The sequence below is a fragment of the Bos indicus x Bos taurus genome, chromosome 13 (genome assembly GCF_003369695.1).
Source record: "Bos indicus x Bos taurus breed Angus x Brahman F1 hybrid chromosome 13, Bos_hybrid_MaternalHap_v2.0, whole genome shotgun sequence".
Lineage (NCBI taxonomy): Eukaryota > Metazoa > Chordata > Mammalia > Artiodactyla > Bovidae > Bos > Bos indicus x Bos taurus.
In genome coordinates, this window is record NC_040088.1 from 29,348,384 (window position 1) to 29,371,699 (window position 23,316).

Here is a 23,316-nt window from a genome sequence, read left to right on the forward strand (position 1 = left end):
GGCGTTTCAAGAAAAGGTGCAAACCATAGGAAACCTGTCAGAAGGTTTGTACAGTTGTCCGGGCAGTTGTCTGAGAGGGACTTGGCCCAGGCTAGGCGGGAAGTGGAACAGAGGCCCCCGTGGGGATGACTTTGAGGAGGGAGCCGAGCGGGATCCTAGGTTCGTGCCCCGGGGCGAGAAGGGGCGGGCCCTGGGCTCAGGGTCAACGGAAGGGGCTGGTGGGACCTGGACCGCAGCGCGCGACTAGCGCGCGCACCCTCAGGGGAGCAGTTTCCGGCCGGAGCACTGCGCAAGGGACTGGGAATGGCGGCGCAAGTGCAGAGAGTTCAGGGAAGACGGCGCGCCTAAGCCCGCATACTCAGACTGGCTGCCGGCTGCGGACACGGTGGTGGTGTGTGGGCCGGACTGGGGCGAAGTTCTGGGGACCCCTATTGTGTACGGCTCCCCTCGGAGACCCGGGCACTGGAACCTGTGCTCCAGCAGCGGCTTCCGTCACTGCAACTCCCGGCAGGCCCCGCGCCACCCTCAGGTCCCGCGCTGGCGGTTCTGCCGCGCTGCATTGTGGGGCGCGTAGTGCCCAGCTCTACGCTCGCCGAGTGGGCCGGGCCCGCGGGAAGGGCGGCCGGGCGGGGTTTTGGAGCGCGGGCAGTTAGTTCCAGTGTCTAGGCGAAACCAGGCCTCGGGAGGCGGGTTGGTTTGCGGGACGCCGCACGGATTCGCGTCCCAGGTCAGAGCAGCACACGTGTTCTTTCGCTGCCCGCGTGGGAGGGATGGAGATGGCCCAGAGAACCGAGGGTGGGAGCCGCACGGGTGGGAGGTTCCGAGCCGCCCAGGCTGAGGAGCGGGTGGACGGTGGTGGGGCGCTGCTGGGAACTGGCTCCTCTGCTGTGGCGGAGGTCAGTGCAGTGTCGTTGCGGGTGGAGCACGTGGAACTGCACCTCCGTCTCTTCTGTTGCCTCTCCAGGAGTTCGGTGGAGCTGTGTGGGGCGGGAGAACAGGGCAGGGACGGCACCTCTCCGAGCCCCTTGTGATGGGATGTCACAGGCTCACCTTCGGACCTGTCCGCGGGAGGCACTGCCTGCGGGAACTGATGAAGTGGCCTGCACTCGGGAAAAGCTCGCTAGACACAGGCTTGTTGTCATTTCCGTCTCTGCTGTAGGATCTCGCGTGGAGAGAGGCTCCTTGTCCCCGCAGTGCAGGCTGGCATCACTTGCCTGAAACCGCTGAGACTCTGAGATGTTCAGAGGAGGTTTTGTCTCGCAGATCCACACAGCCTGCACTTCAGCCAACCTCTGTGACCCCCCAAGAGTAGACCAGTATGCCCAAGATAACCCTGAAAGGTGTGACAGTGGACTTCCCTTTCCAGCCGTACAAATGCCAAGAGGAGTACATGAGCAAGGTTTTGGAGTGTCTGCAGGAGGTGAGGCTGCAGACTGAGGGACTTGTACCTGGGGATGGGTCAGCGTGGGTAGAGCCTCTGCAAAGACCTAACGCATCAGTACATACACCTCCTGTTAACTTTGGCCAGGTCCTACTGGTAATGCTGCCGTTATGGATGTGGGCCTTAGCCATAAATAGGGCTCATGTTTTAGGTGGAGTAGGAGAGATGCTGAACAAATAAATTTAAAAAAGGTAATTCTAGATGGTGATGAGTTCTATAAAGAAAGGCATAAGGTGGTAGGCTTAAGAGCACCTGGGGGAACCTCACTGAGAAGGTGGTGTGTGAGCTGAGGCCCAGCGATGAGAAGCAGCCAGCCATCTGAGGATCTGGAGGACGTATTTCCACACAGAGGGGCAGCTGGTATCCAGCCCTCATCTGGGGCGGTCATTAAACCTCATGGGATACAGCTAGGGTCCTGCTGGGTTTCTGGGCATGCCCTCTTGTCTCTGCCCAAGCCCCCAGCCCTCAAGGGCTGCATCTGCAGCTGGGCACGTTGTGTCTGCTCAGGCTCCCCACTCAGGCTCCCAGCTGAGAGCTATGTAGGCCATCAGATCTCATCAAGATCATGTAAATACTTGGATCCAGAATTGTAGAATGGAACTCCTATTTTGAGGCTTGACACCTAATTAATCATTTTCCTATTTATGGCATGTTAGAAGATACTGTGGTGGTGTTTTGGGTAATGCTCTGCAAATTGTTTGCTAACATGTATTGACCTAACCTCCAGCTTTTGGTTTGGGAATGGAAAGATCCTGTGGAATTTTATGCTCTCTGCTGGCTGCTGGGCTGGTCTCAGGTGGGCTGTGTGGCCTGCGGTGCCTGCCCCCTGCTCCCCCCTGACCCTTTTTCCCCACCCCATTCAGAAAGTGAACGGCATTCTGGAGAGCCCCACAGGCACAGGGAAGACACTGTGCCTTCTCTGCAGCACACTGGCCTGGCGAGAGCACCTCCGAGACGCGGTCTCTGCCCGCAGGATCGCTGAGAGGGCATCAGGGGAGCTCTTCCCCGACCGCACCTTGGCGTCCTGGGGGAACGCCATCCCGGAAGGAGATGTCCCAGGTGATGCTCCTTCTGCCCCACTCCTGGCAGGGAGGTGGGAAAGGAAAGGGGATTTGTAGCTGCCACGCCATTTCTCATCGTCCTAGCTGTAAACCTAGGGTCATAGCCTTACAGACAAATGAGGACTCTGCAGAGACCCAGTGCTCTGCTTCCTGGTCACAATTTCAGGCACCTGATGCTTAGCTGTCTGTGGGTGGACTTAGCTTAGTGCCCGTAGCCGTGACCTGTCCTTCTTTGTGCTGGGCAGCCTGCTACACGGACATTCCGAAGATCATCTATGCTTCCAGGACTCACTCGCAGCTCACGCAGGTCATCAGCGAGCTCCGAAACACTTCCTACCGGTGGGTCGGGGGGTGGTCTGCCAGGACTCCACCCTGGGACACCCTTACTGGGCTAGAACCCTGAGCTCCTTGTGGCCATCAGGATGTCAGCTGTAGGTGTGGGTGGGGCAGCGGAGGTGGGGCTCTGCCCTGTGTCGGAGCTCCCGGCACTTCTACAAGAGGGCTGTGTCCCCTTCTTCCAGTGTCCCATGAGAGGAGTGTGGAGGTGTAGGGGCCTTCCAGAGGCCTGCCCTCATTTCTCAGCCTTGCCTCCTCACTTGCCCTGGACCCTGACTCAGGCTGGGCTAAGCCGCAGGGAAAGCCCCTGTCAGTCCTGGGGCAGATTTCTGCCCTGCCTGCCCGCTCTGGTTGCCTGGGCAAGTGAGCCAAGCTTCCCAGTATAACTCTTGGCTCTTGTCGCTGGATGGCACTGGGGCCCCCGCCCTGTCTTCTGCCAGGCCCCGAGTGTGTGTGCTGGGCTCCCGGGAGCAGCTGTGTATCCACCCTGAGGTGAAAAAGCAGGAGAGTAACCACATGCAGGTGCGTTCCCGTCCCTGCCTGTCTCCTGGGGTTCTGCTGCTGCTGCTCTGTAGGGGCTGCCCAGGCTTTAGGGCCTCAGCTGTGCCCTGGGATGTGGGGTAGGGGTGCAGGGTGAAGAGCTGGTGGGGTGCCTGAATGGTGGCAGGGGAGGGCAGGGTGCAGTTGTCACACAAGCCCAGACCTTGTGTCCCCCAGGTCCACTTGTGCCGCAGGAAGGTGGCAAGCCGTTCCTGTCACTTCTACAACAACGTGGAAGGTGAGAAGGCTCATGCGGCCCCTCCTCGCCTCAGTGAGCGTGCTGCAGGGCGGGGAGTGTGGGCGCCTCTGAGGGTCGAGCTCGGCGGCCTCCTATGTGCAGGGGCACCTGGGCTCTGTTTCGTGACATTGGCGAAGGAGCTCATACGGGCTGAGGGACTGGGCTTTTCGGGAGGGTCCCCGCCATGCCCAGTAGGGGAGGTTCCCTGGGCCTAAACTGTCCCTTCTAGGAGTCTGGAATTGAGGTGCCTGTCAGGTAGGAATGCCAGTGTGAGCAGCCCCTAGGACAGGCTAGGTACTGGGTCTCTGGAGAGCATTTCTCTTGGGGTCTTAGCCGCCTTCCACAGCAGCTTGTGGGTCAGCTTGCTCCCTCTGGTGGACCAGCCTTCACCTGCAGGGTCCCTCACCTCACCTGGAGGGACCTTGAGGAGGGAGGGGCCAGGAGGCCAGAGTGGGGTGGGGAGCTGGGGGGAGCTTTTGGCCTACAGAGGAGGTACCCTCGGAGCTGGTGCCTGCTGGTCCCTGGGCTGCAGGCCCCCTCCCACTGCCCTCAGCCTCCTCCCCTGGGTCTCCCGTTGGTGCTCAGCCTCAGCCTGTGGCTGCCTTCTAAAGCACAGAGCAGGGCTCCCTCAGGACTTGGTTGAGGCTTGGTGCCCTCCCCAGGGGCTGCCTGGAGTCATTCCATCCCGGATGACCCCTGTGGTCCAGGGGGACTCGGTGAACCTAAGAGCCTGTGTTCACTCCCACCGTGTCCCCAGAGAAGAGCCTGGAGCAGGAGCTGGCCACCCCCATCCTGGACATCGAGGACTTGGTCAGGAGCGGGACCAAGCACAAGTAAGCTCCCCTCTCGGCCGCCCCAGGCTGGGCTCCCTCCACGTGCAGAGGCACATCCATTTTTTTCCTTTTGAAATCATGAAACTAACGTTGTTCGGTATGAAAGTACATGCCAGTTGTGAGGACTGTGAAGTTCTAAGAAGTGAGACCCTTCTTCCTGGCCCCCAGCCCGCCTCTACTCCCCAGGCATTGAGCTTGTCTTCCACCTGACGTGCCCCCCACCCCCGACATCTGCTGCAGCTTCATGGATTCAGGGCTCTGGTCGTGGGGGCACAGGCCCGGCTGTCCCCTTTCCTCCCGTCTCATCCACCTGCCCAGGAGTGGGCCTGGGGCTTTTGTAGATTTTACACGAGTGAGTGGTCCACTCACACGGTTGAGGACAGATGTGTAAGATGTGTAAGCCTCGCTGCCCGTGCAGTGCCCCAGCACCTCCTCCCCTCCAGGCTATGCCCCTACTACCTGTCTCGGAACCTGAAGCAGCAGGCGGACATAATCTTCATGCCCTACAACTACCTGTTGGATGCCAAGGTGAGGCCTCAGCCTGCGCAGCTGACAGTGCCTGATGGCAAGAAGGTCCCAGGCTCAGAGGTGCCAGCAAAGGAGCCCTTACTGGTTCTGGTTCCAGTATTAGATTGTTGCTGGGAGCTGCAGGCTGGTGCCGGAGGACCAGCCTCCCTCATCAGCAGAGCTGGGTGGGTGGTGGGAGTGAGGGACTGCCCGGGGTCGCTCTCCTCCCACTGGACACCACAGGGCAGCCCGGGCACATCAGCCCCAGCCCAAAGTCCCACCTCTTGCTGTAGAGTCGTCGTGCACACGGCATTGACCTGAAGGGGACGGTTGTGATCTTCGATGAAGCTCACAATGTGGTAAGTGTTTGGGGGCCTCCCAACATCCCCTTCCTCACACAGAACAGCTGGGCCGTCCTGTTCAGACCTCCGTGCCCCACTGTCAGGACCAAGCAAACTTGGGCAAGGCAGGCTTCCAGCCTGTGCCCGCCATTTCCACACAAGACCCCAGAATCCCCCTGCCATCTTATCCTTCTCTTCCCTTTGTCCCTGTTGGCTGCCTCTGTCACCTGCTTGCTCCGCCCCACCTGTTCTGCGGCCTCTGCCAGGGCCCAGGGACCGTGTCTCCAGGCGTGGCGGGCCTTGACCGGGGTGCTGGAGGAAGACCACTTGGGGAGCCTGGCATCCTGGGCCAGAGGTGGTCACCCTCAGCCCCACTTGATTCCAGGCAGTTGTTGCCATGGGGGCAGTGGGCCCAGTGGGCTGGTTTTGACTCGAGAGTAGCTAGAAGCCAGAGTTTAGTGGGAAATTTATTAATAATGGCAACTCAAACAAAATAGTTTTTCAATACTGTCTGGACCAGACGTCCACCTCTGGGCCAGTTTGAGAGCTGGCCTTGAGATCACAGGGTGGGACTTGGGGGGCTCTCACTTCCTCTTCCCTCTGCCCCCCGCCCCACGTCTGCCTCCCGGAGCCCCATGACAGGTGGACTTGGGCTCACAGGAGAAGATGTGCGAGGAGGCTGCGTCCTTCGACTTGACGCCCCACGACGTGGCCTCGGGGCTGGACGTGATTGACCAGGTGTTGGAGGAGCGGACCAAAGTGGCACAGCAGGCCGAGCTCCACCCAGAGTTCAGCGCAGACTCCGCCGGGTCAGGTGAGCTCGCGGTGGGGCCCACAAGCGGGACAGGGGCCAGTCTGCCCAGCACCCTTCTTTCCATTTGGCTTCTGCAAACATCAGCTTCTGTTCGGCTTCTGGAAACATCAGTTTGTCAGGCTTCTCAGCCTCACAGACTAGGGGGCTGGGTAACCCAATGAGTCAGCACTTTCTCAAGTCCTTTCTACCATCTTCCTGGGGCGTGGATCTACTTCTGGGTAGACGTGAAAACCAGGGATGTTAGCTGTAGGGATGTTCAGTAACAACCTGCGAGCATCGTGCGCATGAAATGTTCTCTTCTTGGAGTCCTCACCCCTTTTTCTGTCTGATCAGGGTATGCATAGAGGTGTTGGTGGACGCGGTTAGTGTGTGCACGTGGTTAGTGTGTGTGTGTGGTTAGTGTGTGCATGGATTCTACACGACCTTTGGTAGTTAGTAATCCACGTTTTGCTCACCCAGACCACTTGGTAGCAGGGGTTTCGCTGTTGAGTTGTGGTGGGTTTGTTGCATTCGCACCTGCCCTGTGGGCATCTTCCACATCCCACTGTGTCCTCACACAAGATGCAGCAGGGTGTGAATAGCCCTTGCCTCCCAGTCCCACACGTGGACAGACTCCGGACGGAGCAGAAGCCCCTTCTCCCGTCAGGCTGCCTGCTTCTGCCTGTGAGGGTCCCGGGTCCTCTCTTGTCGTGCTCACAGGCTGTGTTGGGGGGAGAGTGGGTTTGTAAATGGCTTTGTGTGTTTAACACAGAAGTTCTCAGACATGTCAGCTTCAGGACCCTTTAGGTTCTTAAACTTTCAGTTCTGGAAATTTACTAAGCTTTGTTTTTGTGAGTTACATCTACAGATAGTTATCCTGTTAGAGGTGGAAACTAAGAAACTAAATAACAAACTGTTTTGTGTTACTAGGTGTTATGTGTCAGTTTCCCAGGTCTGCCCTAACTAAGTACTACACCCTAGCAGTGCTGGGTCAGGTGTCAGCGGGCGGCCCCTTCTGCGATTCCTGGGGCGTGCGCCCCAGCTCTGGTAGCTGCTGGCAGACCTGAGCTTGTAGACACGTCACTACAGTCTAGCTCCATCTTCACACCATGTCCTCCATCCTTGGGACATCAGTCACCAGATGAAGGCCCAGCCCAGTCCACTAGGACCTCATCCTAACTGACTGTGTCTGCAGATAAGGTCACATTCACAGGGATCAGGGGTTAGGATTTGAACATAACTTTCTGGAGGGTACAATGCAATCCAGAACATGTTAACTTAAATAGCCTTTTTTAATATAAGGTAATTGAATCTTGTAACGTGATAGCACACGTCACAGCTGTGTTCATTTCCCAGTGCTGCTAAAGGAAATACCCAGATGTGGCTTGAAGCAGCACATGTGTTCTTTCATGGCCCCCAGAAGCCCGGGAGGATCTTCAGCGCCGGCTCCACTGTGGGCTGTGGAGGAGGCTCCATCTCCTGGCCTTTCCCAGCTTCTTGGGGCATCTTCTCTGACCCTTTGACGACCTTCCATCTTGCTTAGGGTCCCCAGACAATCCAGAGTGATCTCCCCATCTCCAGGTCTCAGCATTATGGCACCTCCAAGTCCCTTTGCCACAGAGCTGACATAGTCAGTGAAGTATAGTAGCCCCTGCTCACCACAACTAGAAAACACCCGCAAGCAACAAAGACACAGCACAGCACAGCACAAAAATAAATAAAAAAGAAACCAAAGATATTTCACAGAACAGGAGAAAGTTTTTGCAAATAATATATCTGATGAGGGGTTTGTATCTAAAGCATAGAGAAAACTCATAACAAAAAGACCACCCAACCCAGTTTTAAATGGGCAGAAGATATAAACAGACACAGATGGTCAATATGCTCACAAAAAATGGAGCCCATTGGTCATCAGGGAAATGCAGATTAGAACCATGATTGGTGTGTGTCCCTGGGTCCCTCCGAAGATGACCCCCTGCCCCCACCCAGCTCAGGCTGCTGCTTCCTGTCCAATTGGGACAGCGTGGGTTTCAGGGCCAGCTCTCTTCTGTGGCATCCTGCCCTTTACGCCAGCATCCTGGCTCCTTAGGACAGCCGGTGGAGCTGGAAGTAGGTAGGTTTGTGCATGTGCACTTTTCCCTCCCCAGGGCTGAACTTGGAGCCGGAAGACCTCGCTAAGCTGAAGAGTAAGTGCCTCTCTTTTCCTGCCTGTGCCCTGGACCCCCACAGCCCCAACCTGATAGCCCCCTCCCGCCACAGTGATTCTGCTTCGCCTGGAGGGGGCCATCGATGCTGTGGAGCTGCCTGGAGACAACAGTGGTGTCACCAAGCCTGGGAGGTGAGGGCTGGAGTGGGCAGGTGTGCGGGGAATGTCTTGGGTCACAATGCAGGGAGTCTCCCCATCCTGGAGGCCCTGGAGTGGCTGCCAGCATTTCGTTTGGTCCTTGAGAAAGTTGGGACCACTCGCTGCTCTGGTCCAGCCCTCTGTCTGCAGTTGCCTTTTAGAATGAAGCACCACCTTCTGTTGGGAGGAAGAGCAGGTGTAACTGCTTGCATGCTGCCAGCTGTGCCAGCTCAGGATGCAGGCCCTGAGCCCCGCCTGCTCTGCTGTGCTCAGACCCTCTAAGGGCCCAGTTGCTCCCCACATGGCCCAGCCGTCTCCTAGGCTCGCGCAGGTTTCCTCAGCAGTTTCCACTACCCACCTCCTCCCGACTCTTTTTCCAGAACTGCTCCCTGGATGCCCTGCCCAGAGCCTCCACTCCACAGAGGCCTCCATCTGAGGCCTGAGCCCCAAGCCCAGGTCTTTCTCTGGGTATGCAGGTCTCAGGCAGACTGCTTTCCTCTCCATGGGGGCTTTTGAGGGGAGAGGCCACTCCCCTCCAGCTTTGGGCCTCCCTGGAGGCTCAGAGCTTGTTTGCAGGTGAAGGAAGCTTAAAATGACTTAATGGCTGTTATGTTCCCAAAGTGCAGAGCTGCCTCTTTCTCATAGCTACATCTTCGAGCTGTTTGCTGAGGCCCAGATCACGTTTCAGACCAAGGGCTGCATCCTTGACTCCCTGGACCAGCTCATTCAACACCTGGCAGGACGTGAGTCCCGGCCACGCACTGGGGCCGCCCCTTCCTCTGGGCCACTGACTGCTTTCTGATTGGGAGGCTGAGTCCTTAGAGCGTCTGATGGCATGTATCCCATAATGAGCAGTCTTCCTGGTCAACCCCTTTCAGGAAAGAGGATTGAGGGGCTGGGTGGCCAATGAACCGTGGGCCCCACCACTCTCTCCTCCAAACCTCCGTGCTCTTTCCACCCAGAGGGTTCCCCAGGACCACTCCCCATTGGTCTCCCTGGGGGCACCCAGCCTTGCTGTGCTCTTGGCCCCTGGGCAACCCCAGAAGCCTTTGTGCTTGTCCTACTGACCCAAAGGAGACCCCCTGGGAAGAGGGGAGAACTGTCTTCTGAGGGTACGCCCCTCACTAACCGCTGCCCCCACAGGTGCCGGGCTGTTCACAAACACGGCGGGCCTGCAGAAGCTGGTGGACATCATCCAGGTAGGGAATGACTGCCGCCAGCAGGTGGCGCCTCTTCTCCCCATGGAAGGTCGGGGCTTTCTCTGTGGGCTGCTGATGGTGCTAGACTGGCAGCAGGGCCAGCTGCCCCAGCACATGCTTCAGGTCAGCCCCACAGTGTGGGGTTCCTCTACTCTGGGCACCTGCTTCAGGCCTTGAGGATGGGACCAGGCGGGCAGCGGGTCCCCCAGATTTTCAGACAGGCCTGGCCAGCTGTAGGCTCTTCTTGTTTCTTACTGACACAGCTCTTCAGGGGAAAGTTAATGATAAGTGGATCCCAGAGTAGGGGGGAGGGGGGCACAGACACTGTGCCCTGTTATTGCTGGGCCAGCCTCACCCAGAGGGTGCCCAGACATGGATGGGGTGAGTGTGTCCAGGTGATGCCTGTGAGCATTGGTGGGGCCTAGGGCCGGTGTTGGGATCAGTGGTGGGTTGCACATCCCTGGGCCAGGCCAGTCTCACTCTGGGCTTTGGGATCTTGGAGGTGGGGCAGCTGAGGCCCTCTTGGACCCGTGGAGACCCCACCTTCCCTAAGCCAGGGGACCAGGGGCTGTCACGTGCCTCAGGGCCACTGGTGTCCCCACCTCCTGCCCCTGACGTGCCATTCTCCTCGGGCTCGGCTGAGGCACTTCCTCCACTCAAGTGGACAAGCTGGGGCCTGTCTTCTGTTAGCTGGGTAGCTCAGGGCCTTTGTTCCTCCTTGCTGGGCCTTTCAGCAGAGGCCCCTCCCTGGCCATTGGTCCTTGGGACATGGGCACCAGAGGCCCTGTGTGGCATGTGTGTGGCTGCCCATGCCTCAAGGAGTCACATTGAGGGGGTCCCTAGCTGCGTATGCTCAGTGGGCTCGCGGCCCTCGGTCACCTGCCCAGCAGCGCCTGTCACTGTCACCCCACCTTGTCCCTCTCGCCAGCCCTTGCTGTGTTCCAAGGCCACATGCCCTCTTCCACTCCACTGCATGGGTGGCATCCATGGGGCCCCTGGCCGCACCCACAGGTGCTCGTCATATTGGGATGTGAGATGAGTAACTGCTGGGTCACACTTCCTCCAGCTGGAGGGGACAGGACGTGCCAGCGAAAGAGAATGGCCTGCAGGCAGTTCAGGCAGCAGAAGATGCTGAGTCACCCGCGGGGGCCACTTAGAGCAGCTGCCAAAGGAGATTCCAAAGCCACGGGCTTAGTGGTGTTTGGGCTCCAGAGAGTCTGGGGCAGGGAGCAACCCACTCCATAAAAGGGTATCCGGGGAGGGGTGGGGCTGCACAGGCCTGGAACCCAGGGCCCTGTGAGGAGGGGCAGGAGGGGTGGGCAGAGAGTGCCACGAGGGAGGGTCTGCTTGGAAGGGCAAGGCCAGGGCCCTGCAGTCAGGACTTGGGACTCCTAGAGACCCAGCAGGCGTGATGGGTCACCGCACGGACGGTGGAGGCCTTGGACGCCCGCTACCCTGGCACGGAAGTGCCACGAGGAAGCAGGCAGAGCCCAGGCCTGAAGGACCACCACTGGCGTCCTCCTCTGTGAGCCTGGCTGTCTTTCCAGCCCCATTCCTGCCTCACAGACAGGACAGAGCCCCCAGGGTGGAGTGCCGAGCTGCCGGCAGGCTGGCACCAGAGCCAGCCAGGAGGGAGCCACACCTGGCCCTCCCCCGCAGCCGTGCCTACGTCACTCAGCACAGGGCGACCACACTGGGGTCTGAAACTTCTCCTGTCCCCTGAAGTGTGGGAGCTGCTCTGGGGCCACGGCATGGGTTTGCAAAGGAAGCCATGGCCCCAAAATGGCCTTACCTGCCAGTGTGGCCTCCGCTCTGGGATGGAGTCATGTGTGTGGACCTGTCCCTGCAGGGAGATACTTGGGCAAATTACTAGGCTGGGTGTTTTGCCATCTGGATGATGGAAAAGCTTCTTAAAGCTCCTCTTGCCCTTGGCGCTTACTCCTCACAGGCTGCACGGTACCCACGGGCTGGGCTTCTGGGGTCTCACACAGGGCCGCAGGGTGCCTGCTGCTCCTCCTGGCCCCGCACCCACGTCCCCTGGGCCCTGCTGGAGTTTGCCGCAAACAGGGTGCTGATCCATTTGTAGGAAGGTGTGGTGGGTAAAGCTTCTGCCTCCAGCCGCTGGTGGTGCCGGTCTCCTGTTCTCATAGGAACCGGGTAGAAGTCGAGGTTCTGTGGTCAATGTCCAGCCCAGCATGAGGCCCCTGGGAGCGTGAGGCTGTGGACGCACTGTCCCTCCTACGTGTGTCTTGGCCTTGTCTCTACCGGCCAAGTGTCAGCTTCTTCCTTTTCTGTGAGAGCCTCCTGAGCCTCGGCCAGGACTCCTGGACCTTTGGGCTGTTTTGGGGCAAGCCGGGGCTCTGTAATGTCCAGAGGGCTGCCTGAGGCTCAGTCTCTGCTCTCCAGGGCGGCTGTACCGTCTGTTCTGGAGAAAGTTACATCTGTGTCTTATATATTTCCAGTGTTAAATACTTTCGTTGCTATTGAGAAAGGGATCTTTTTAATGCACCGGTGCTTGTGTATGAGAAACCCATTGACTTGTATCTGTTGGTCTTGTGTGAAGCTGTCTCACTCAGTTTTCTTTTCATTCAAGATGTTTGTCATTCTGTTTCCTGGGTTTTCTAAGTGGACAGTCATGTTGTTTGTAATGTTTAGTGTGCTGTACTTTCTGCCCCAATATTTATGCCTGCTGTTGTTTTTTCTTGGCTTGTTGCGTTCACCAAGAGTATAATTCCACTTGTTTTACTTAGGGATTAATTTCATCTTTTTAGTTCTCAAGTAAACTGAGGTCCTTTGCCCTGGCCCTGAGCCAGCGCTGGGGGGGAAGGGGAGGCGAGCTGCTGACCTGGGCCCGGTGCCCATGAGAGGTGGGGACTGGCGGCCGAGGAGGGGCCAGCAGGACTGCTGTATCGCATGGGGCAGCTCTCTCCCCTCAGCCTCTTGGCTTGGAGGCAGTGGCGGGTGACGACCATGCCCTGAGTGCCCGTCTCTCCTGCGTGGGAGCAGCATGTCAGGAGAGGCAGTCTCAGGTGTGTCCTGCTTACCTCATCCCTCATCTCTGCCTTCCAGATTGTGTTCAGCGTGGACTCTGCCGAAGGTGACCCTGGTCCCATGGTGGGGCTGGCATCTCAGTCCTACAAGGTGGGGCTGCCTCCAGGATGGGGCTCCTGGGTGGGATCTCAGTCCTACCAGGTGGGCTGCCTCCAGGATGGGGTTCCTGGGTGGGATCTCAGTCCTACCAGGTGGGGCTGCCTCCAGGATGGGCTCCTGAGTGGGGCCTGGGACACACGTGCACTCCTGGGACACCTGTCCACTCCGCCCCTCCAGGTGCACATCCACCTGGATGCGGGTCACCGGAGGACAGCTCAGCGATCAGATGTCTGGAACACCACGGCGGCCAGAAAGCCAGGTATGGCTCCTCGTGGGCAGGGACACGCTCCCCCTGAACTGGGGTGGCTCCTTGTCCAGCTGTGGGCTCCTGGCCGCCTGTCCATCCAGCCTTATCTAGGTGCCACCCATCTGTCTTCTGAGAGTCTGAACAGAGAAGCCAGAGTGCCCCGAGGCTGGGCTCCTGGTCCCCAGCATCCTCCGTGGTCACTCCTTTCATTGCTGGGGCAGGCTGGCCTGGGGCAGGCTGGCCTGGGGCAGGCTGGCCTGGGACATTATGGGCCTGGGTCCGCCTCCATCCTCCCCACTGAGGGCAGGTCCCATCCTAAAGGTTGGAAGAGCCTTCTCTGGTTCACTTCTGGAAGTGTCACTGCTGGCCTGTGATGTGGCTGTGATCCCAGGGTCACAGTGCCAGCATCCGCATTTGCTGTTCCCATCTCGTTCTGTGGAGCACGGAGGGCAGGGAGGCATGTCTGTCCTGCAGGCGTCTGTAGTGGCTTCCTGCCTCCTGGGGCTGTGGGCCCAGGCCCCTCCCTCTTCTGCAGTCCCACCTGGTGTGTAGGGAGGGGACTGGCTCTTCATGCCCTGAGCCACAGGGACCTCTGGGGTTGGAGTGGGCTGATCTCTCTGGAAGTGACCTCAGAGCCCTCCTCTGACCCCGGGGTGCTGACGGGCTTCTCCGGTGTGCTTGCTGTTCCTGGGCTCCCGAGGAAGCACTCAGCCCCAGGCCCAGCTCCTGACTCAGGCAGGCCCCTGGGCAGACTTGCACACCCAGGCCTCAGGGCCCAGCGCCACGCATTGGGAAGGCTGATCACTGTGTGGCTGGCAGCTGGGCCTCATGTGCGTCCCCTGCAGGGAAGGTGCTGAGCTACTGGTGCTTCAGCCCTGGGCACAGCATGCGTGAGCTGGTCCGCCAGGGCGTCCGCACCCTCATCCTCACCAGTGGCACGCTGGCCCCCATGGCCTCCTTCAGCCTGGAGATGCAGATGTAAGGGCAGGTCCTTGTGCCCCCCGGGGGTGGGGCGGCCATCCTGAAGCCAGTCCCCTGCCCTGGGCCGCAGGGTGCTGGGGTTCAGGATTTCACAGGGACAACCCCCTGCCTCCCTCCAGCCCTTTCCCAGTCTGCCTGGAGAACCCCCACGTCATCAACCAGCACCAGATCTGGGTGGGGGTCATCCCCAAAGGCCCTGATGGAGCCCAGCTGAGCTCTGCCTTTGACAGACGGTAGGGGGCCTGGTGGGCCAGCCGGGCAAGTCGGGCAGTGAGTACTGGCCCCTCATGGCAGCAGCCCCCTGGTTCTCTGCAGGTTTTCTGATGAGTGCCTGTCCTCCCTGGGGAAGGTGCTGAGTGAGTGCATGGGTGCCCCCCCAACTCCTTGTCCTGCCTGGTCTTCTAGGGAGGGGGGTGGGTGGAGGGGCTCTCTGGACACCTGTCCCGCTGACCCAGGCCATGGCACTTGCAGGCAACATCTCCCGCGTGGTCCCGCACGGACTCCTGGTCTTCTTCCCTTCCTACCCGGTCATGGAGAAAAGCCTGGAGTTCTGGAGGGTGCGTCCCCCCTCCAGTGTTCTCTGGGACGGGTGTGGAGGGGAAGCCCCAAATGGCCAAGAGTCTGTAGGAGGGCCAGGCGCACACCTTATCTGAGAAGTCTCCTCCCATAGGCCCGTGACTTCACCAGGAAGCTGGAGGTCCGGAAGCCCCTGTTCGTGGAACCAAGGAGCAAAGGAGGCTTCTCGGAGGTCCGGGTCCCAGGCCCCCCACCCCCGGCTGCCCTGGGCTCAGGCCACCCTTAGCCCTGCGTGGCTGAGGTCCCGCTGGCCTTTTAGGAAGTTTGGGCTCAGGGATGACAGCAGCAGACCCCACCCCACCCCTCCTGCCCTAGCACCAGACCCTGTGTTTTCTGGGAACGGTAAGCAGATGCTGGGTGCCAGTCCAGATTGGCCTGGAAGCTATGCCGTGAAGAAGCTGCTTGGGCCTGCTGGCCTGCCTCGAGGCTGGGGTGCTTTGTCTCGGAGGGTGATTCCTGGGGCTTGCTCAAGGAGGTGGAGGGGTCAAGGGCCGGGCTGGGCTGACCAGCCTTCCCTTCCAGGTGATGGAGGCTTTCTACGCCAGAGTTGCTGCCCCCGAGTCCAGTGGGGCCATCTTCCTGGCTGTGTGCCGGGGGAAGGTGAGCCTCCAAAGATTGGGTCTCACACGCCTGCCCTTCCTCCCCACCTTAACCCTGTGCCCAAGGAGACTGAGGGCTCTTGACCTGGGGCTGCACCATGGGCAGGAAAGGCTGGTCACATCCCTCAAGCCCCAGGTCCAGCAGATATGGGAAGCTGTGGTCCTTTTGGTCCTAGGGGGTGGGCCCTGAGGTCCTGGAGTGGGCAGGAAGGACAGAGGAGGTTCTGGGAATGAGGACGTGGTTGTGAGGTCCTGGGAGCGGTGGACTCCAAATCCAGCCTGGTTCAAGGTTGGAGGGTTCTTCACCCTGCTCATCCTGGATGCGTGTGGCCATGAGGGTTCAGGCACAGGGAGACCCTTAGGGAAGGTCCCGGGCTTGATGGAGACAAACGGGCAAAAAGTACCTGCTGCCCTCCAGGCTAGTGAGGGACTGGACTTCGCAGACGTGAATGGCCGTGGAGTGATCGTCACAGGCCTCCCGTACCCACCCCGCATGGACCCCAGGGTTCTCCTTAAGATGCAGTTCCTGGATGAGATGAAGGCCCAGAGTGGGGCTGGGGGCCAGGTGAGAGGCGGAGCTGGGTGGGGCTGGGGACCATGTGAGGGGCGGGGCTGGGAGTGGGCTGGGAGTGCTCCAGCTGACATGACAGCCCCTCCCCGCCCCACTTCAGTTCCTCTCTGGACACGACTGGTACCGGCAGCAGGCATCCAGGGCTGTGAACCAGGCCATCGGGCGGGTGATCCGGCATCGCCACGACTATGGGGCTGTCTTTCTTTGCGACCACAGGTGCAGCCCCTCCCACCAAGCTCTGGGGCCAGAGCCCCCACCCCCGACACCGGCTCTTCCCTCTGGCGGGTCTGCCGGAGGAGTGGGCGGTTGGGGTGTGGGGTTCCTAGACTGAGGCCCCACCACCCTGCAGGTTTGCCCACGCAGACACCAGAGCCCAGCTGCCCTCCTGGGTGCGCCCCCACGTCAAGGTGTACGATAGCTTTGGCCATGTCATCCGAGACGTGGCCCAGTTCTTCCGTGTGGCCCAGAAGACTGTGAGTCCCCAGCACGAGTTGGATGTGCCCTCATGCCCACCCCGAGGGAGGGGCCGGGTGTGACCCCTGACCACCTGTGACTGTCTAGATGCCTGAGCCAGCCCCCCGGGCTGCTGCCCCAAGTCTGGGCGAAGGAGGAGGCATTGTCTCAGTGTCCGTGTCACCAGGCCCCCTCCCCACCAGGAAGGCCATGAGTCTGGACGTGCATGTCCCCAGCCTGAGGCAGCGACACACGGGTGTGTGTGACAGGGTGGCACAGCTGGGTGGGGCCCACAGGGTGGAGGGCAGGCCGCTTCCAGCAAGCGGGTGACATGCTGGGACTGATGACCCGAGTGCCTGGTGAGCATTGGTGGACTTGGCTGCCCACGTGCGTTCCTGCAGGCTCGCCAGTCACCAAGGATACTGAGGGCAGCCTGTGTGTGGAGTACGAGCAGGAGCCCGTCCGTGCCCAGCGGAGGCCTGCGGGGCTGCTGGCTGCCCTGGAACACAATGAGCAGCTGGCCGAGGGGCCTGGCGATGAGGCCCTCCCGGTGGAGGAGGTGAAGGGCTGGGCTCTCTGGAGAGGACATGGATGGCTTGGCCCCTGGTTCCGTGCAAGGGGGCTGAGGGTGCCCTGCTGCTCAGAGCAGTGTCAGTGCTCTGGGGCTCTGAGACCTGGGTCAGACACAGCTGTGTCACCCTCAGGCCTGTGGCTGCCCCACCCTGTTGGGCCCTCGTGAGAAGAGGCCAGCGGAGGAGCAGCGTGGCAGGAGGAGGAAAGTCAGGCTGGTCGGCAGCTCGGTATGTTACCCTTTGGCAGACGTGGGGTTCTGGAGGGGGCCTCTGGCTGTGTGGCTCCGAATGGTGCAAATGGTGCACTGGCCTGACTTGTCTGTTCTTGCTGGGGGGTGGGGTCTGGAGTGGCTGGGGCCCAGGGAAGGAAGCTGGGTAGGCCTGAGGGTGGGTGCAGGGGTGGATGGGGGCGACAGACTCGTGGCATGCACTGCGCTCACCCCCTGTCCCACCTTGGCCTGCTCTGACCCCATCCCAATTCTACTGTGAGAACATCTCGATCTCCACTCACCTCTCTGAAGCAGCTCGGAGGCCAGTGTGCCCTTCACTGCCAGTTTCATGTCTCCTCCCAGGGTCCCTGGGCACCCCCCCCACTCAGGGCACTCCCACCACACTTTGGAGTCCTACAGACTCGTCAGATTCAGGCTTTTCATTTTGCATTTGTTTTGGGTAGTGTGGTGAAGTCCACACAGGCCCATGGGCTCCTTCCCAGAAGGTTCCGTCTTCCCCGCTGGGCAGGAGCCAGGCCTGGCCCTTTGGCAGGTTTGAGGTGGCACCTATAATTGGACTGTCTCCCCTGGGCTGGGCTGGGCTGGGCTCGGCACGAGCGTGCAGGCTGACGTGCCTGCGTGTGAGGAGTGTGGTGTTCCCAGCCTCGGATAAAAGCAGTTAAGAGCAGCTGAGTTAAGTCCCAGAAGCTCCGGAAAGCCCCAGATGCCACTACCTCTGTCCATTTTCCTTGATTCTGGGAAGAGCCGGGCGGTGCCCAGGGGACTGACACTGAGGGGGTGGCCTGGGTGCCAGGAGCCTGGGACTCTGCAGGCGGAGCTAGGGGGCAACCTGGGAGCCTAGATGGTCCTGGTCGAGGGTCTGTGGTCAGTACTGGGGTGTGTGGCAGAAGTAGGGCACAGGAATGTTTGACGTCTGGCACATCGAGAAGTGTCCCTTGCTGTGAGCAGATAGTCCAAGCCAAGAGTGCCCACTGCAGCGGCCCCTGCCGTGGGTACTGGGAGCTCTGCAGAGGAGCAGGAACTGCCAGCCAAGAGGGCGAACCTGTGCTGTCCCTCCGCTGTGCTTGGCAGGCCTGACCACCTCGGCTGAAGCCAACCTTACTTGCTGGCCCCTCCTGGCTGCCTTTGGTGACCCCAGCCGGACCAGGCCAGCCAGGCATCCTCCCCGGCAGCCCCAACAGCAGCTTGCTGTCCCTGTGGATGGGCAGGGTCCGCACCACCTGACAGGTGCTGGGCATGTGTGTGCAGGAGGTCCCGGCAGCCAGCACGGACACAGGCAGGGCCAAGCTGTTCATGGTGGCCGTGAAGCAGGCACTGAGCCAGGCCAGCTTTGACACCTTCACCCAGGCTCTGCGGGACTACAAGAGCTCCGATGACCTTGAGGCCCTGGTTGCTCGCCTCAGCCCCCTCTTTGCCGAGGACCCCAAGAAGCACAGCCTGCTCCAAGGTGCCTTGGCCTGCACAGGCTGCCCACTGAGGGTCCTGCCCTGGAGGTTGTGCTGCAGCTGTGGGGTGGGGGCCACCAGGGTCCACGGTTGACCTGCTCCCTGGAAGAGATGTAGGTGGCCCCCCAGTGGTGGCTGCAGCCCTGGGGACCCACAGGCCCAGAGCCCCACTCTCCCCTCCCACAGGCTTCTATCAGTTTGTGCGGCCCCACCACAAGCAGCAGTTTGAGGAGGTCTGCCTCCAATTGACGGGCCAAGGCTGCAGCTCCCCGCACAAGCACGGCCATCCCCAGAGGCAGGGGGCACAACTGGCCCTGGACTCCAGTGGTGAGCTGTCGTCTGCCTGGGTGGGACCCTCAGACTCAGGTCCTAGAGGGGAGGGTTGGTGCCTAGCTCTTGACCTGGGTTCTCACGTGGCCCAACCTCCCGGTTCCTGAGGTCCAGACAGGTGACCCCACTTCAGGGGCCATGGGCCCTTTGAGCACACATGGCGCGGGCCTCATGGAGCCTGGGTCTGGGGAGCCCTGGAGACCTGCCTGCCCCATCTCTACCTGGAGGGGTCCTGCATATCCAGAGCCTGGGAGCTGCTCTCCAAGTGCCCACCTCTGGACGAGATTTCCCCCAGGATAGTCATCACGGGGCCCTGGGATTGAAAATTCCAGCCTGAGTCACCCTCTGCACACCCCACCCTGTGCCTGCCCCCCAGGAAAGAAGCTCCACCTTTCCCAGCTGTTGTGGTGACCTGAGTAGAGTTTGAGGCCAGGTCTCCCCTTGGAAAGACCTTGTCCATCCTGGGGCACCCCTGGACCCTCAGGGACTAATGGGATGGCTGCTTGTCTCTTTTGTTTCTTCAGGAAGGAAGGAGTCTGACCCCAAGCTGACTGTGTCCCAGGGTGCAACCAGGCAACTGGACCCTTGCGAGCAGCTGAACCAGGGCCGGCCCCACCTGGCCTCTGGGCCATTCCCCGCAGGTACTGATCTGAAGAGGTCTCAGGTTAGAGTCAGGAGCAGCAGGAAGACCCTGGGGAGGAGTCTCTGGGGGCCACTGTGGCTCTGATCTCCAGAACAGGGCAGGTTGGTGTGAGTTCCTAGGAAACTGCTGGACTGAGACACGTCACTGTCCCATCAGGAGACCTCAACTGCTCACTGCACAAGGGATCTAGAGCCCCTGGAGCCGAGAAGCAGCACCCATCTACTGTGAGTGCCTACCTTGCCGATGTCCGCCGCACCCTGGGGGCTGCTGGTTACAGCCAGCTTCTGACAGCACTGACCACGTATAAGCAGGATGATGACTTTGAGAAGGTGGTGGCTGTGGTGGCTGCACTCACCACCGAGAAGCCCGAGGACCTGCCCCTGCTACAGAGCAAGTGCCTGGAGTAGGGGTGGGAAGGGGCAGGCAGCAGGGCTGGCAGCGGAACCAGCCTGAGCCATGTTCTCTGCAGGGTTCGGCATGTTCGTGCGGCCACACCACAAGCAGCGCTTCCGACAGATGTGTGTGGACCTAAGTGGCCCAGGCACCCAGGCTCCAGGACCCCAGGAGGGGGGCCCTGCCATGCCTTCTGACCCTGTCTGTGAGGCTCCCAGTCCAGGTAGGGCTGCCTGTTTGGTGCTTCTGCTGCCCTGTCATCCAGTCCCCCTCAACCCTCGCAGGGTGGGCAGGTGGGCAGCAGGGAAGCGCCAGGCACCCTCAGACCTGCTCCATCCTGTCTCTAGGCCCCAGGAAGACCCAGAGCAAGATCTCGTCCTTCCTTATGCAGAGGACAGCTGAGGACACAGGGGCTCCTGGCTCGCCCCTCAGCTTCCCCCGCGGGCAGGCGCAGTTGGAGTGGGGTAGGTCTCCTGGGAGGAGCTACAGGGACTGTTGGGAGTGGGGGCTGGGATGCAGCAGGCCCATGGCGCTCACATCAGACTCCTTGCAGCGGGTGTGGCGTGTGCAGGCTGCAGGGCGGAGGACGTGGTCTTCTTCAAGTGCCCCTCCTGTGACTTCCTCCGCTGCCAGGCCTGCTGGCGACAGCACCTCCAGGTTGGTAGCCAGGCCCTGTGGACATGGTGGTGGCCCTGTGGACACGGCCAGCAGGGGTTGCCCACCATAGTGGGGCTGAAGGGTGGGGGGGTAGGAGGTTCCTGGCAGTGTGTCCAGCCCTTCGTCTCCACAGGTCTCTAGGAAGTGCCCTGGCTGCTGTGCTGCCACCAGAAAGCAGACACTTGCACAGGTCTTCTGGCCAGAGCCCCAGTGAACATGGAGCCCCTCTGGGCACTCTGCAGACACTGAGGCTGCCCTTCCTGGGGCACTGCCTGGACACTTGCCTGTTGGCTGGGGGTGGGCCAAAGAGCCTGCCTGACAGGGAGGCCAGTCCAGTGTCTGTGGTGATGCCCCTGAGATGGCAGTGGGATCTGGGTCCCTGTGAGAGGCCTTGAGGTCACCTTGGGGTCTGGGGTGGGTCCACTGGAAGGTGCTTGCCCAGAACTTGAATGGCTGCCAGCCTCTAGGCAGAGCTCCCATAGGAAGGAAGGGAGCCCTGCCCCTCCTGGGGGTTGCCCTCGGCGGACCCGCTGTTCACTAAGGGACAAAGATGTAATAAAGCTGCTGGTACTGCTGGATGTGTCTGCATGTCCTGGGCTGGTTGGAGGGGTGAGGGTGCCAGGGAGGATGGAGGCATCTGGGCAGTCTCCCTTCCACATGTTTTGCCCAAAGGGGAAGCCGCTGCCTCTTCCACCCCGCAGTTGTCAGGCCCTGCCCTTTCCCTGCCCTTTGCCATTTGTGCTGGGGGCCGTCACAGGACCACCCTGGTACTGGCTCTGGAGGGAGGAGTCAAAGCCTAGGTCCCTAGGTCGCCGACCCCTCCTCCTCGGTGGGCGGGGCTTCGCGGGGCGGGGCCAGACCGACCCTTATAGGACGCGGCCAGAGGCCGCTACAGCTCCACAGAGACCATGAGAGCTCCGCCGTGGCCCGTGACTGCCTTGCTGCTGGCGCTCGCGTCGCGCGGGGCGGCGGCAAGCGCGCCCACCTACCCGTGGAGGGACGCAGAGACGGGGGAGTGGCTGGTGTGTGACCAGTGCCCTCCGGGCACCTTTGTGCAGCGGCCTTGCGGCCGGAACAGCCCCACGACGTGCGGTGCGTGCCCGCCGCGCCACTACACACAATTTTGGAACTACCTGGAGCGCTGCCGCTACTGCAACGTCATCTGCGGGGAGCGCGAGGAGGAGGCGCGGCCGTGCGGGGCCACCCACAACCGCGCCTGCCGCTGTCGGTCCGGTTTCTTCGAGCACGCCGGCTTCTGCCTGGAGCACGCGTCCTGCCCGCCCGGCGCCGGCGTGGCTGCTCCCGGTGGGTGAGGGGAGGGGCGGGGCGGACCCTCCGCCGAACTGGGACCACTCGACTCTCCTGACCGCGGCCTCCCCGTCTTGTCCCTAGGCACCCCCAGCCAGAACACACAGTGCCAGCCGTGCCCCCCGGGCACCTTCTCCGCCAGCAGCTCGAGCTCGGAGCGGTGCCAGCCCCACCGCAACTGCACGGCCCTGGGCCTGGCCGTCAATGTGCCTGGCTCCCCGTTACACGACGCCCTGTGCACCAACTGCACGAGCTTCCAGCTCGGCCTGTTGGAGCCAGGGGCCCCGGGTGAGCAGGGGGCGGGGTGGGGGTGCTCAGGGCTAATTAGCTGGTTCCTGGGAAAGGCTTCCGGAAGCGCGGTGGGGGCGGGCCAGGAGACTATTTGGCTGAGGGTTTCAGCACTGGTGGGTGATGCCATTTCCCGCCGGCATTGGGAAACAGGCTTCGAGGGCTTAAACGGTTCGCGGGAGGGCACGGCAGCGAGTGTGGCGGGCCCCCTTCGCATCGCATCCCATTCTCAGCGTCAGCCCACGAGCCGCACTCCTTGCCCGCCACGTTTCCCGCGGTCGCCCCAGACCCTCCGGCACGGCTCTCGCCTCGGCCTTCATGAGTGTGCGGAGACCCCTCCACGGTCCTGTCCTCCCGGGGCGCTGGCACCTGACTGGGTACCCCCTTACACTACCTTCCCACAGGGACCGAGGAGTGTGAGCACGCCGTGGTCGACTTCGTGGCTTTCCAGGACATCTCCCTCAAGAGACTGCAGCGACTGCAGCAAGCGCTCGCGGATCCCGGGACGCAGAGACCGCCGCCGCCGCTGAGGGAGGGCCGCGCGGCGCTGCAGCGGAGGCTATGGCAGCAGCTCATGGAGCTCCGCGAAGCGCGGCCCGGGGCGCTGGGGGTACGGCTGCTGCGGGCGCTGCGCGCGGCCAGACTCCCTGGGCTGGAGCGCAGCATCCGCGAACACTTCCTTCGGGCACGGTGAGCACCCTTCCTGGTATTTATTCACTCCAGTCCGAGCTCCTCGTGCTGCACCAAAGGAGGCTTCGGAACCGGCCCCTGCGGCGCTAAGGTTATTTTTCATAAAGCCGATTGGTAAACGAGTGTCCAGTCTGCCAGTCCGTGCTCTGCACCCGGGGAGGGACACACCTGGGCGCGCTGCCTAGCAGCAGTACCCTGTCCACTGCCTTTCCTCCTACTGGGACTGACCCTCTCAGGTGGTAGGTCACGGGAGAGAACAGCGAGTGACACCCCTCTCTCAAAGTTTCACTGAGCGGTTAGGGAGGTGTGGAGGGAGGGCGGGCAAGTCACTGAGTTCAAGGGCTCCGTTGTGGAATAGGCCAAGTCAGCGTGGTCAGCACCAGTCTGTGCCCTGAGGTGCCAGGAAGTGTCACCTTCAAGCTGCCCCTCTTTGAGGCTCCACCCTCCTCAAAGCAGCAGGGGATTTCCCAGCAAGGGACTAGCCAAGACCTCTGGGTAGGACAGTGTGTCCCACTCACTTTCTGGGAAACGATGCTTTTCCCTTCTGGGG

The 23,316-nt window shown here is 61.0% G+C and overlaps 2 protein-coding genes across 15 annotated transcripts; both read left to right on the forward strand.

The window, feature by feature from the left end:
• Positions 1-262: 262 nt before the first annotated feature.
• Positions 263-21,056, forward strand: RTEL1 (regulator of telomere elongation helicase 1). Of its 14 annotated transcripts, none has more exons than XM_027559154.1 (36): positions 263-727; positions 1,160-1,420; positions 2,305-2,500; positions 2,748-2,841; positions 3,279-3,360; positions 3,556-3,616; positions 4,374-4,449; positions 4,893-4,977; positions 5,250-5,315; positions 5,958-6,111; positions 8,238-8,276; positions 8,350-8,428; positions 9,080-9,177; positions 9,578-9,633; positions 12,703-12,774; positions 12,961-13,042; positions 13,876-14,008; positions 14,131-14,244; positions 14,327-14,367; positions 14,483-14,568; positions 14,682-14,759; positions 15,110-15,187; positions 15,605-15,751; positions 15,837-15,973; positions 16,107-16,230; positions 16,319-16,466; positions 16,612-16,769; positions 16,915-17,010; positions 18,261-18,459; positions 18,644-18,784; positions 19,312-19,428; positions 19,587-19,820; positions 19,900-20,046; positions 20,171-20,287; positions 20,377-20,480; positions 20,614-21,056. In XM_027559154.1, exons 2-36 carry the CDS (start codon positions 1,319-1,321, stop codon positions 20,692-20,694), a joined length of 3,822 nt encoding a protein of 1,273 aa, XP_027414955.1. In that variant the 5' UTR covers positions 263-727; positions 1,160-1,318; the 3' UTR covers positions 20,695-21,056. The 14 variants fall into 14 exon arrangements, with proteins under 14 accessions (XP_027414955.1, XP_027414957.1, XP_027414958.1 ...); XM_027559156.1 differs by having other exon boundaries at positions 263-391; XM_027559157.1 differs by having other exon boundaries at positions 263-391; positions 1,264-1,420.
• Positions 21,057-21,154: 98 nt separating this feature from the next.
• Positions 21,155-22,889, forward strand: TNFRSF6B (TNF receptor superfamily member 6b). Its single transcript, XM_027559181.1, has 3 exons — positions 21,155-21,785; positions 21,873-22,076; positions 22,481-22,889. The coding sequence occupies exons 1-3, from the start codon at positions 21,389-21,391 to the stop codon at positions 22,768-22,770; spliced, it is 891 nt and encodes a 296-aa protein (XP_027414982.1). The 5' UTR covers positions 21,155-21,388; the 3' UTR covers positions 22,771-22,889.
• Positions 22,890-23,316: the final 427 nt, after the last annotated feature.

What these genes read in the sequence shown, in the direction of transcription:
- RTEL1 (XM_027559154.1), top strand. Translation starts at nt 1,319, where the DNA reads ATGCCCAAGATAACCCTGAAAGGTGTGACAGTGGACTTCCCTTTCCAG. An exon ending in TCGATGAAGCTCACAATGTG is followed by an intron (nt 5,316 to 5,957) that starts GTAAGTGTTTGG and finishes TTGGGCTCACAG; the next exon opens with GAGAAGATGTGCGAGGAGGC. An exon ending in GGTGTCACCAAGCCTGGGAG is followed by an intron (nt 8,429 to 9,079) that starts GTGAGGGCTGGA and finishes TCTTTCTCATAG; the next exon opens with CTACATCTTCGAGCTGTTTG.
- TNFRSF6B (XM_027559181.1), top strand. Translation starts at nt 21,389, where the DNA reads ATGAGAGCTCCGCCGTGGCCCGTGACTGCCTTGCTGCTGGCGCTCGCG. An exon ending in CGCCGGCGTGGCTGCTCCCG is followed by an intron (nt 21,786 to 21,872) that starts GTGGGTGAGGGG and finishes TCTTGTCCCTAG; the next exon opens with GCACCCCCAGCCAGAACACA. An exon ending in GTTGGAGCCAGGGGCCCCGG is followed by an intron (nt 22,077 to 22,480) that starts GTGAGCAGGGGG and finishes ACCTTCCCACAG; the next exon opens with GGACCGAGGAGTGTGAGCAC.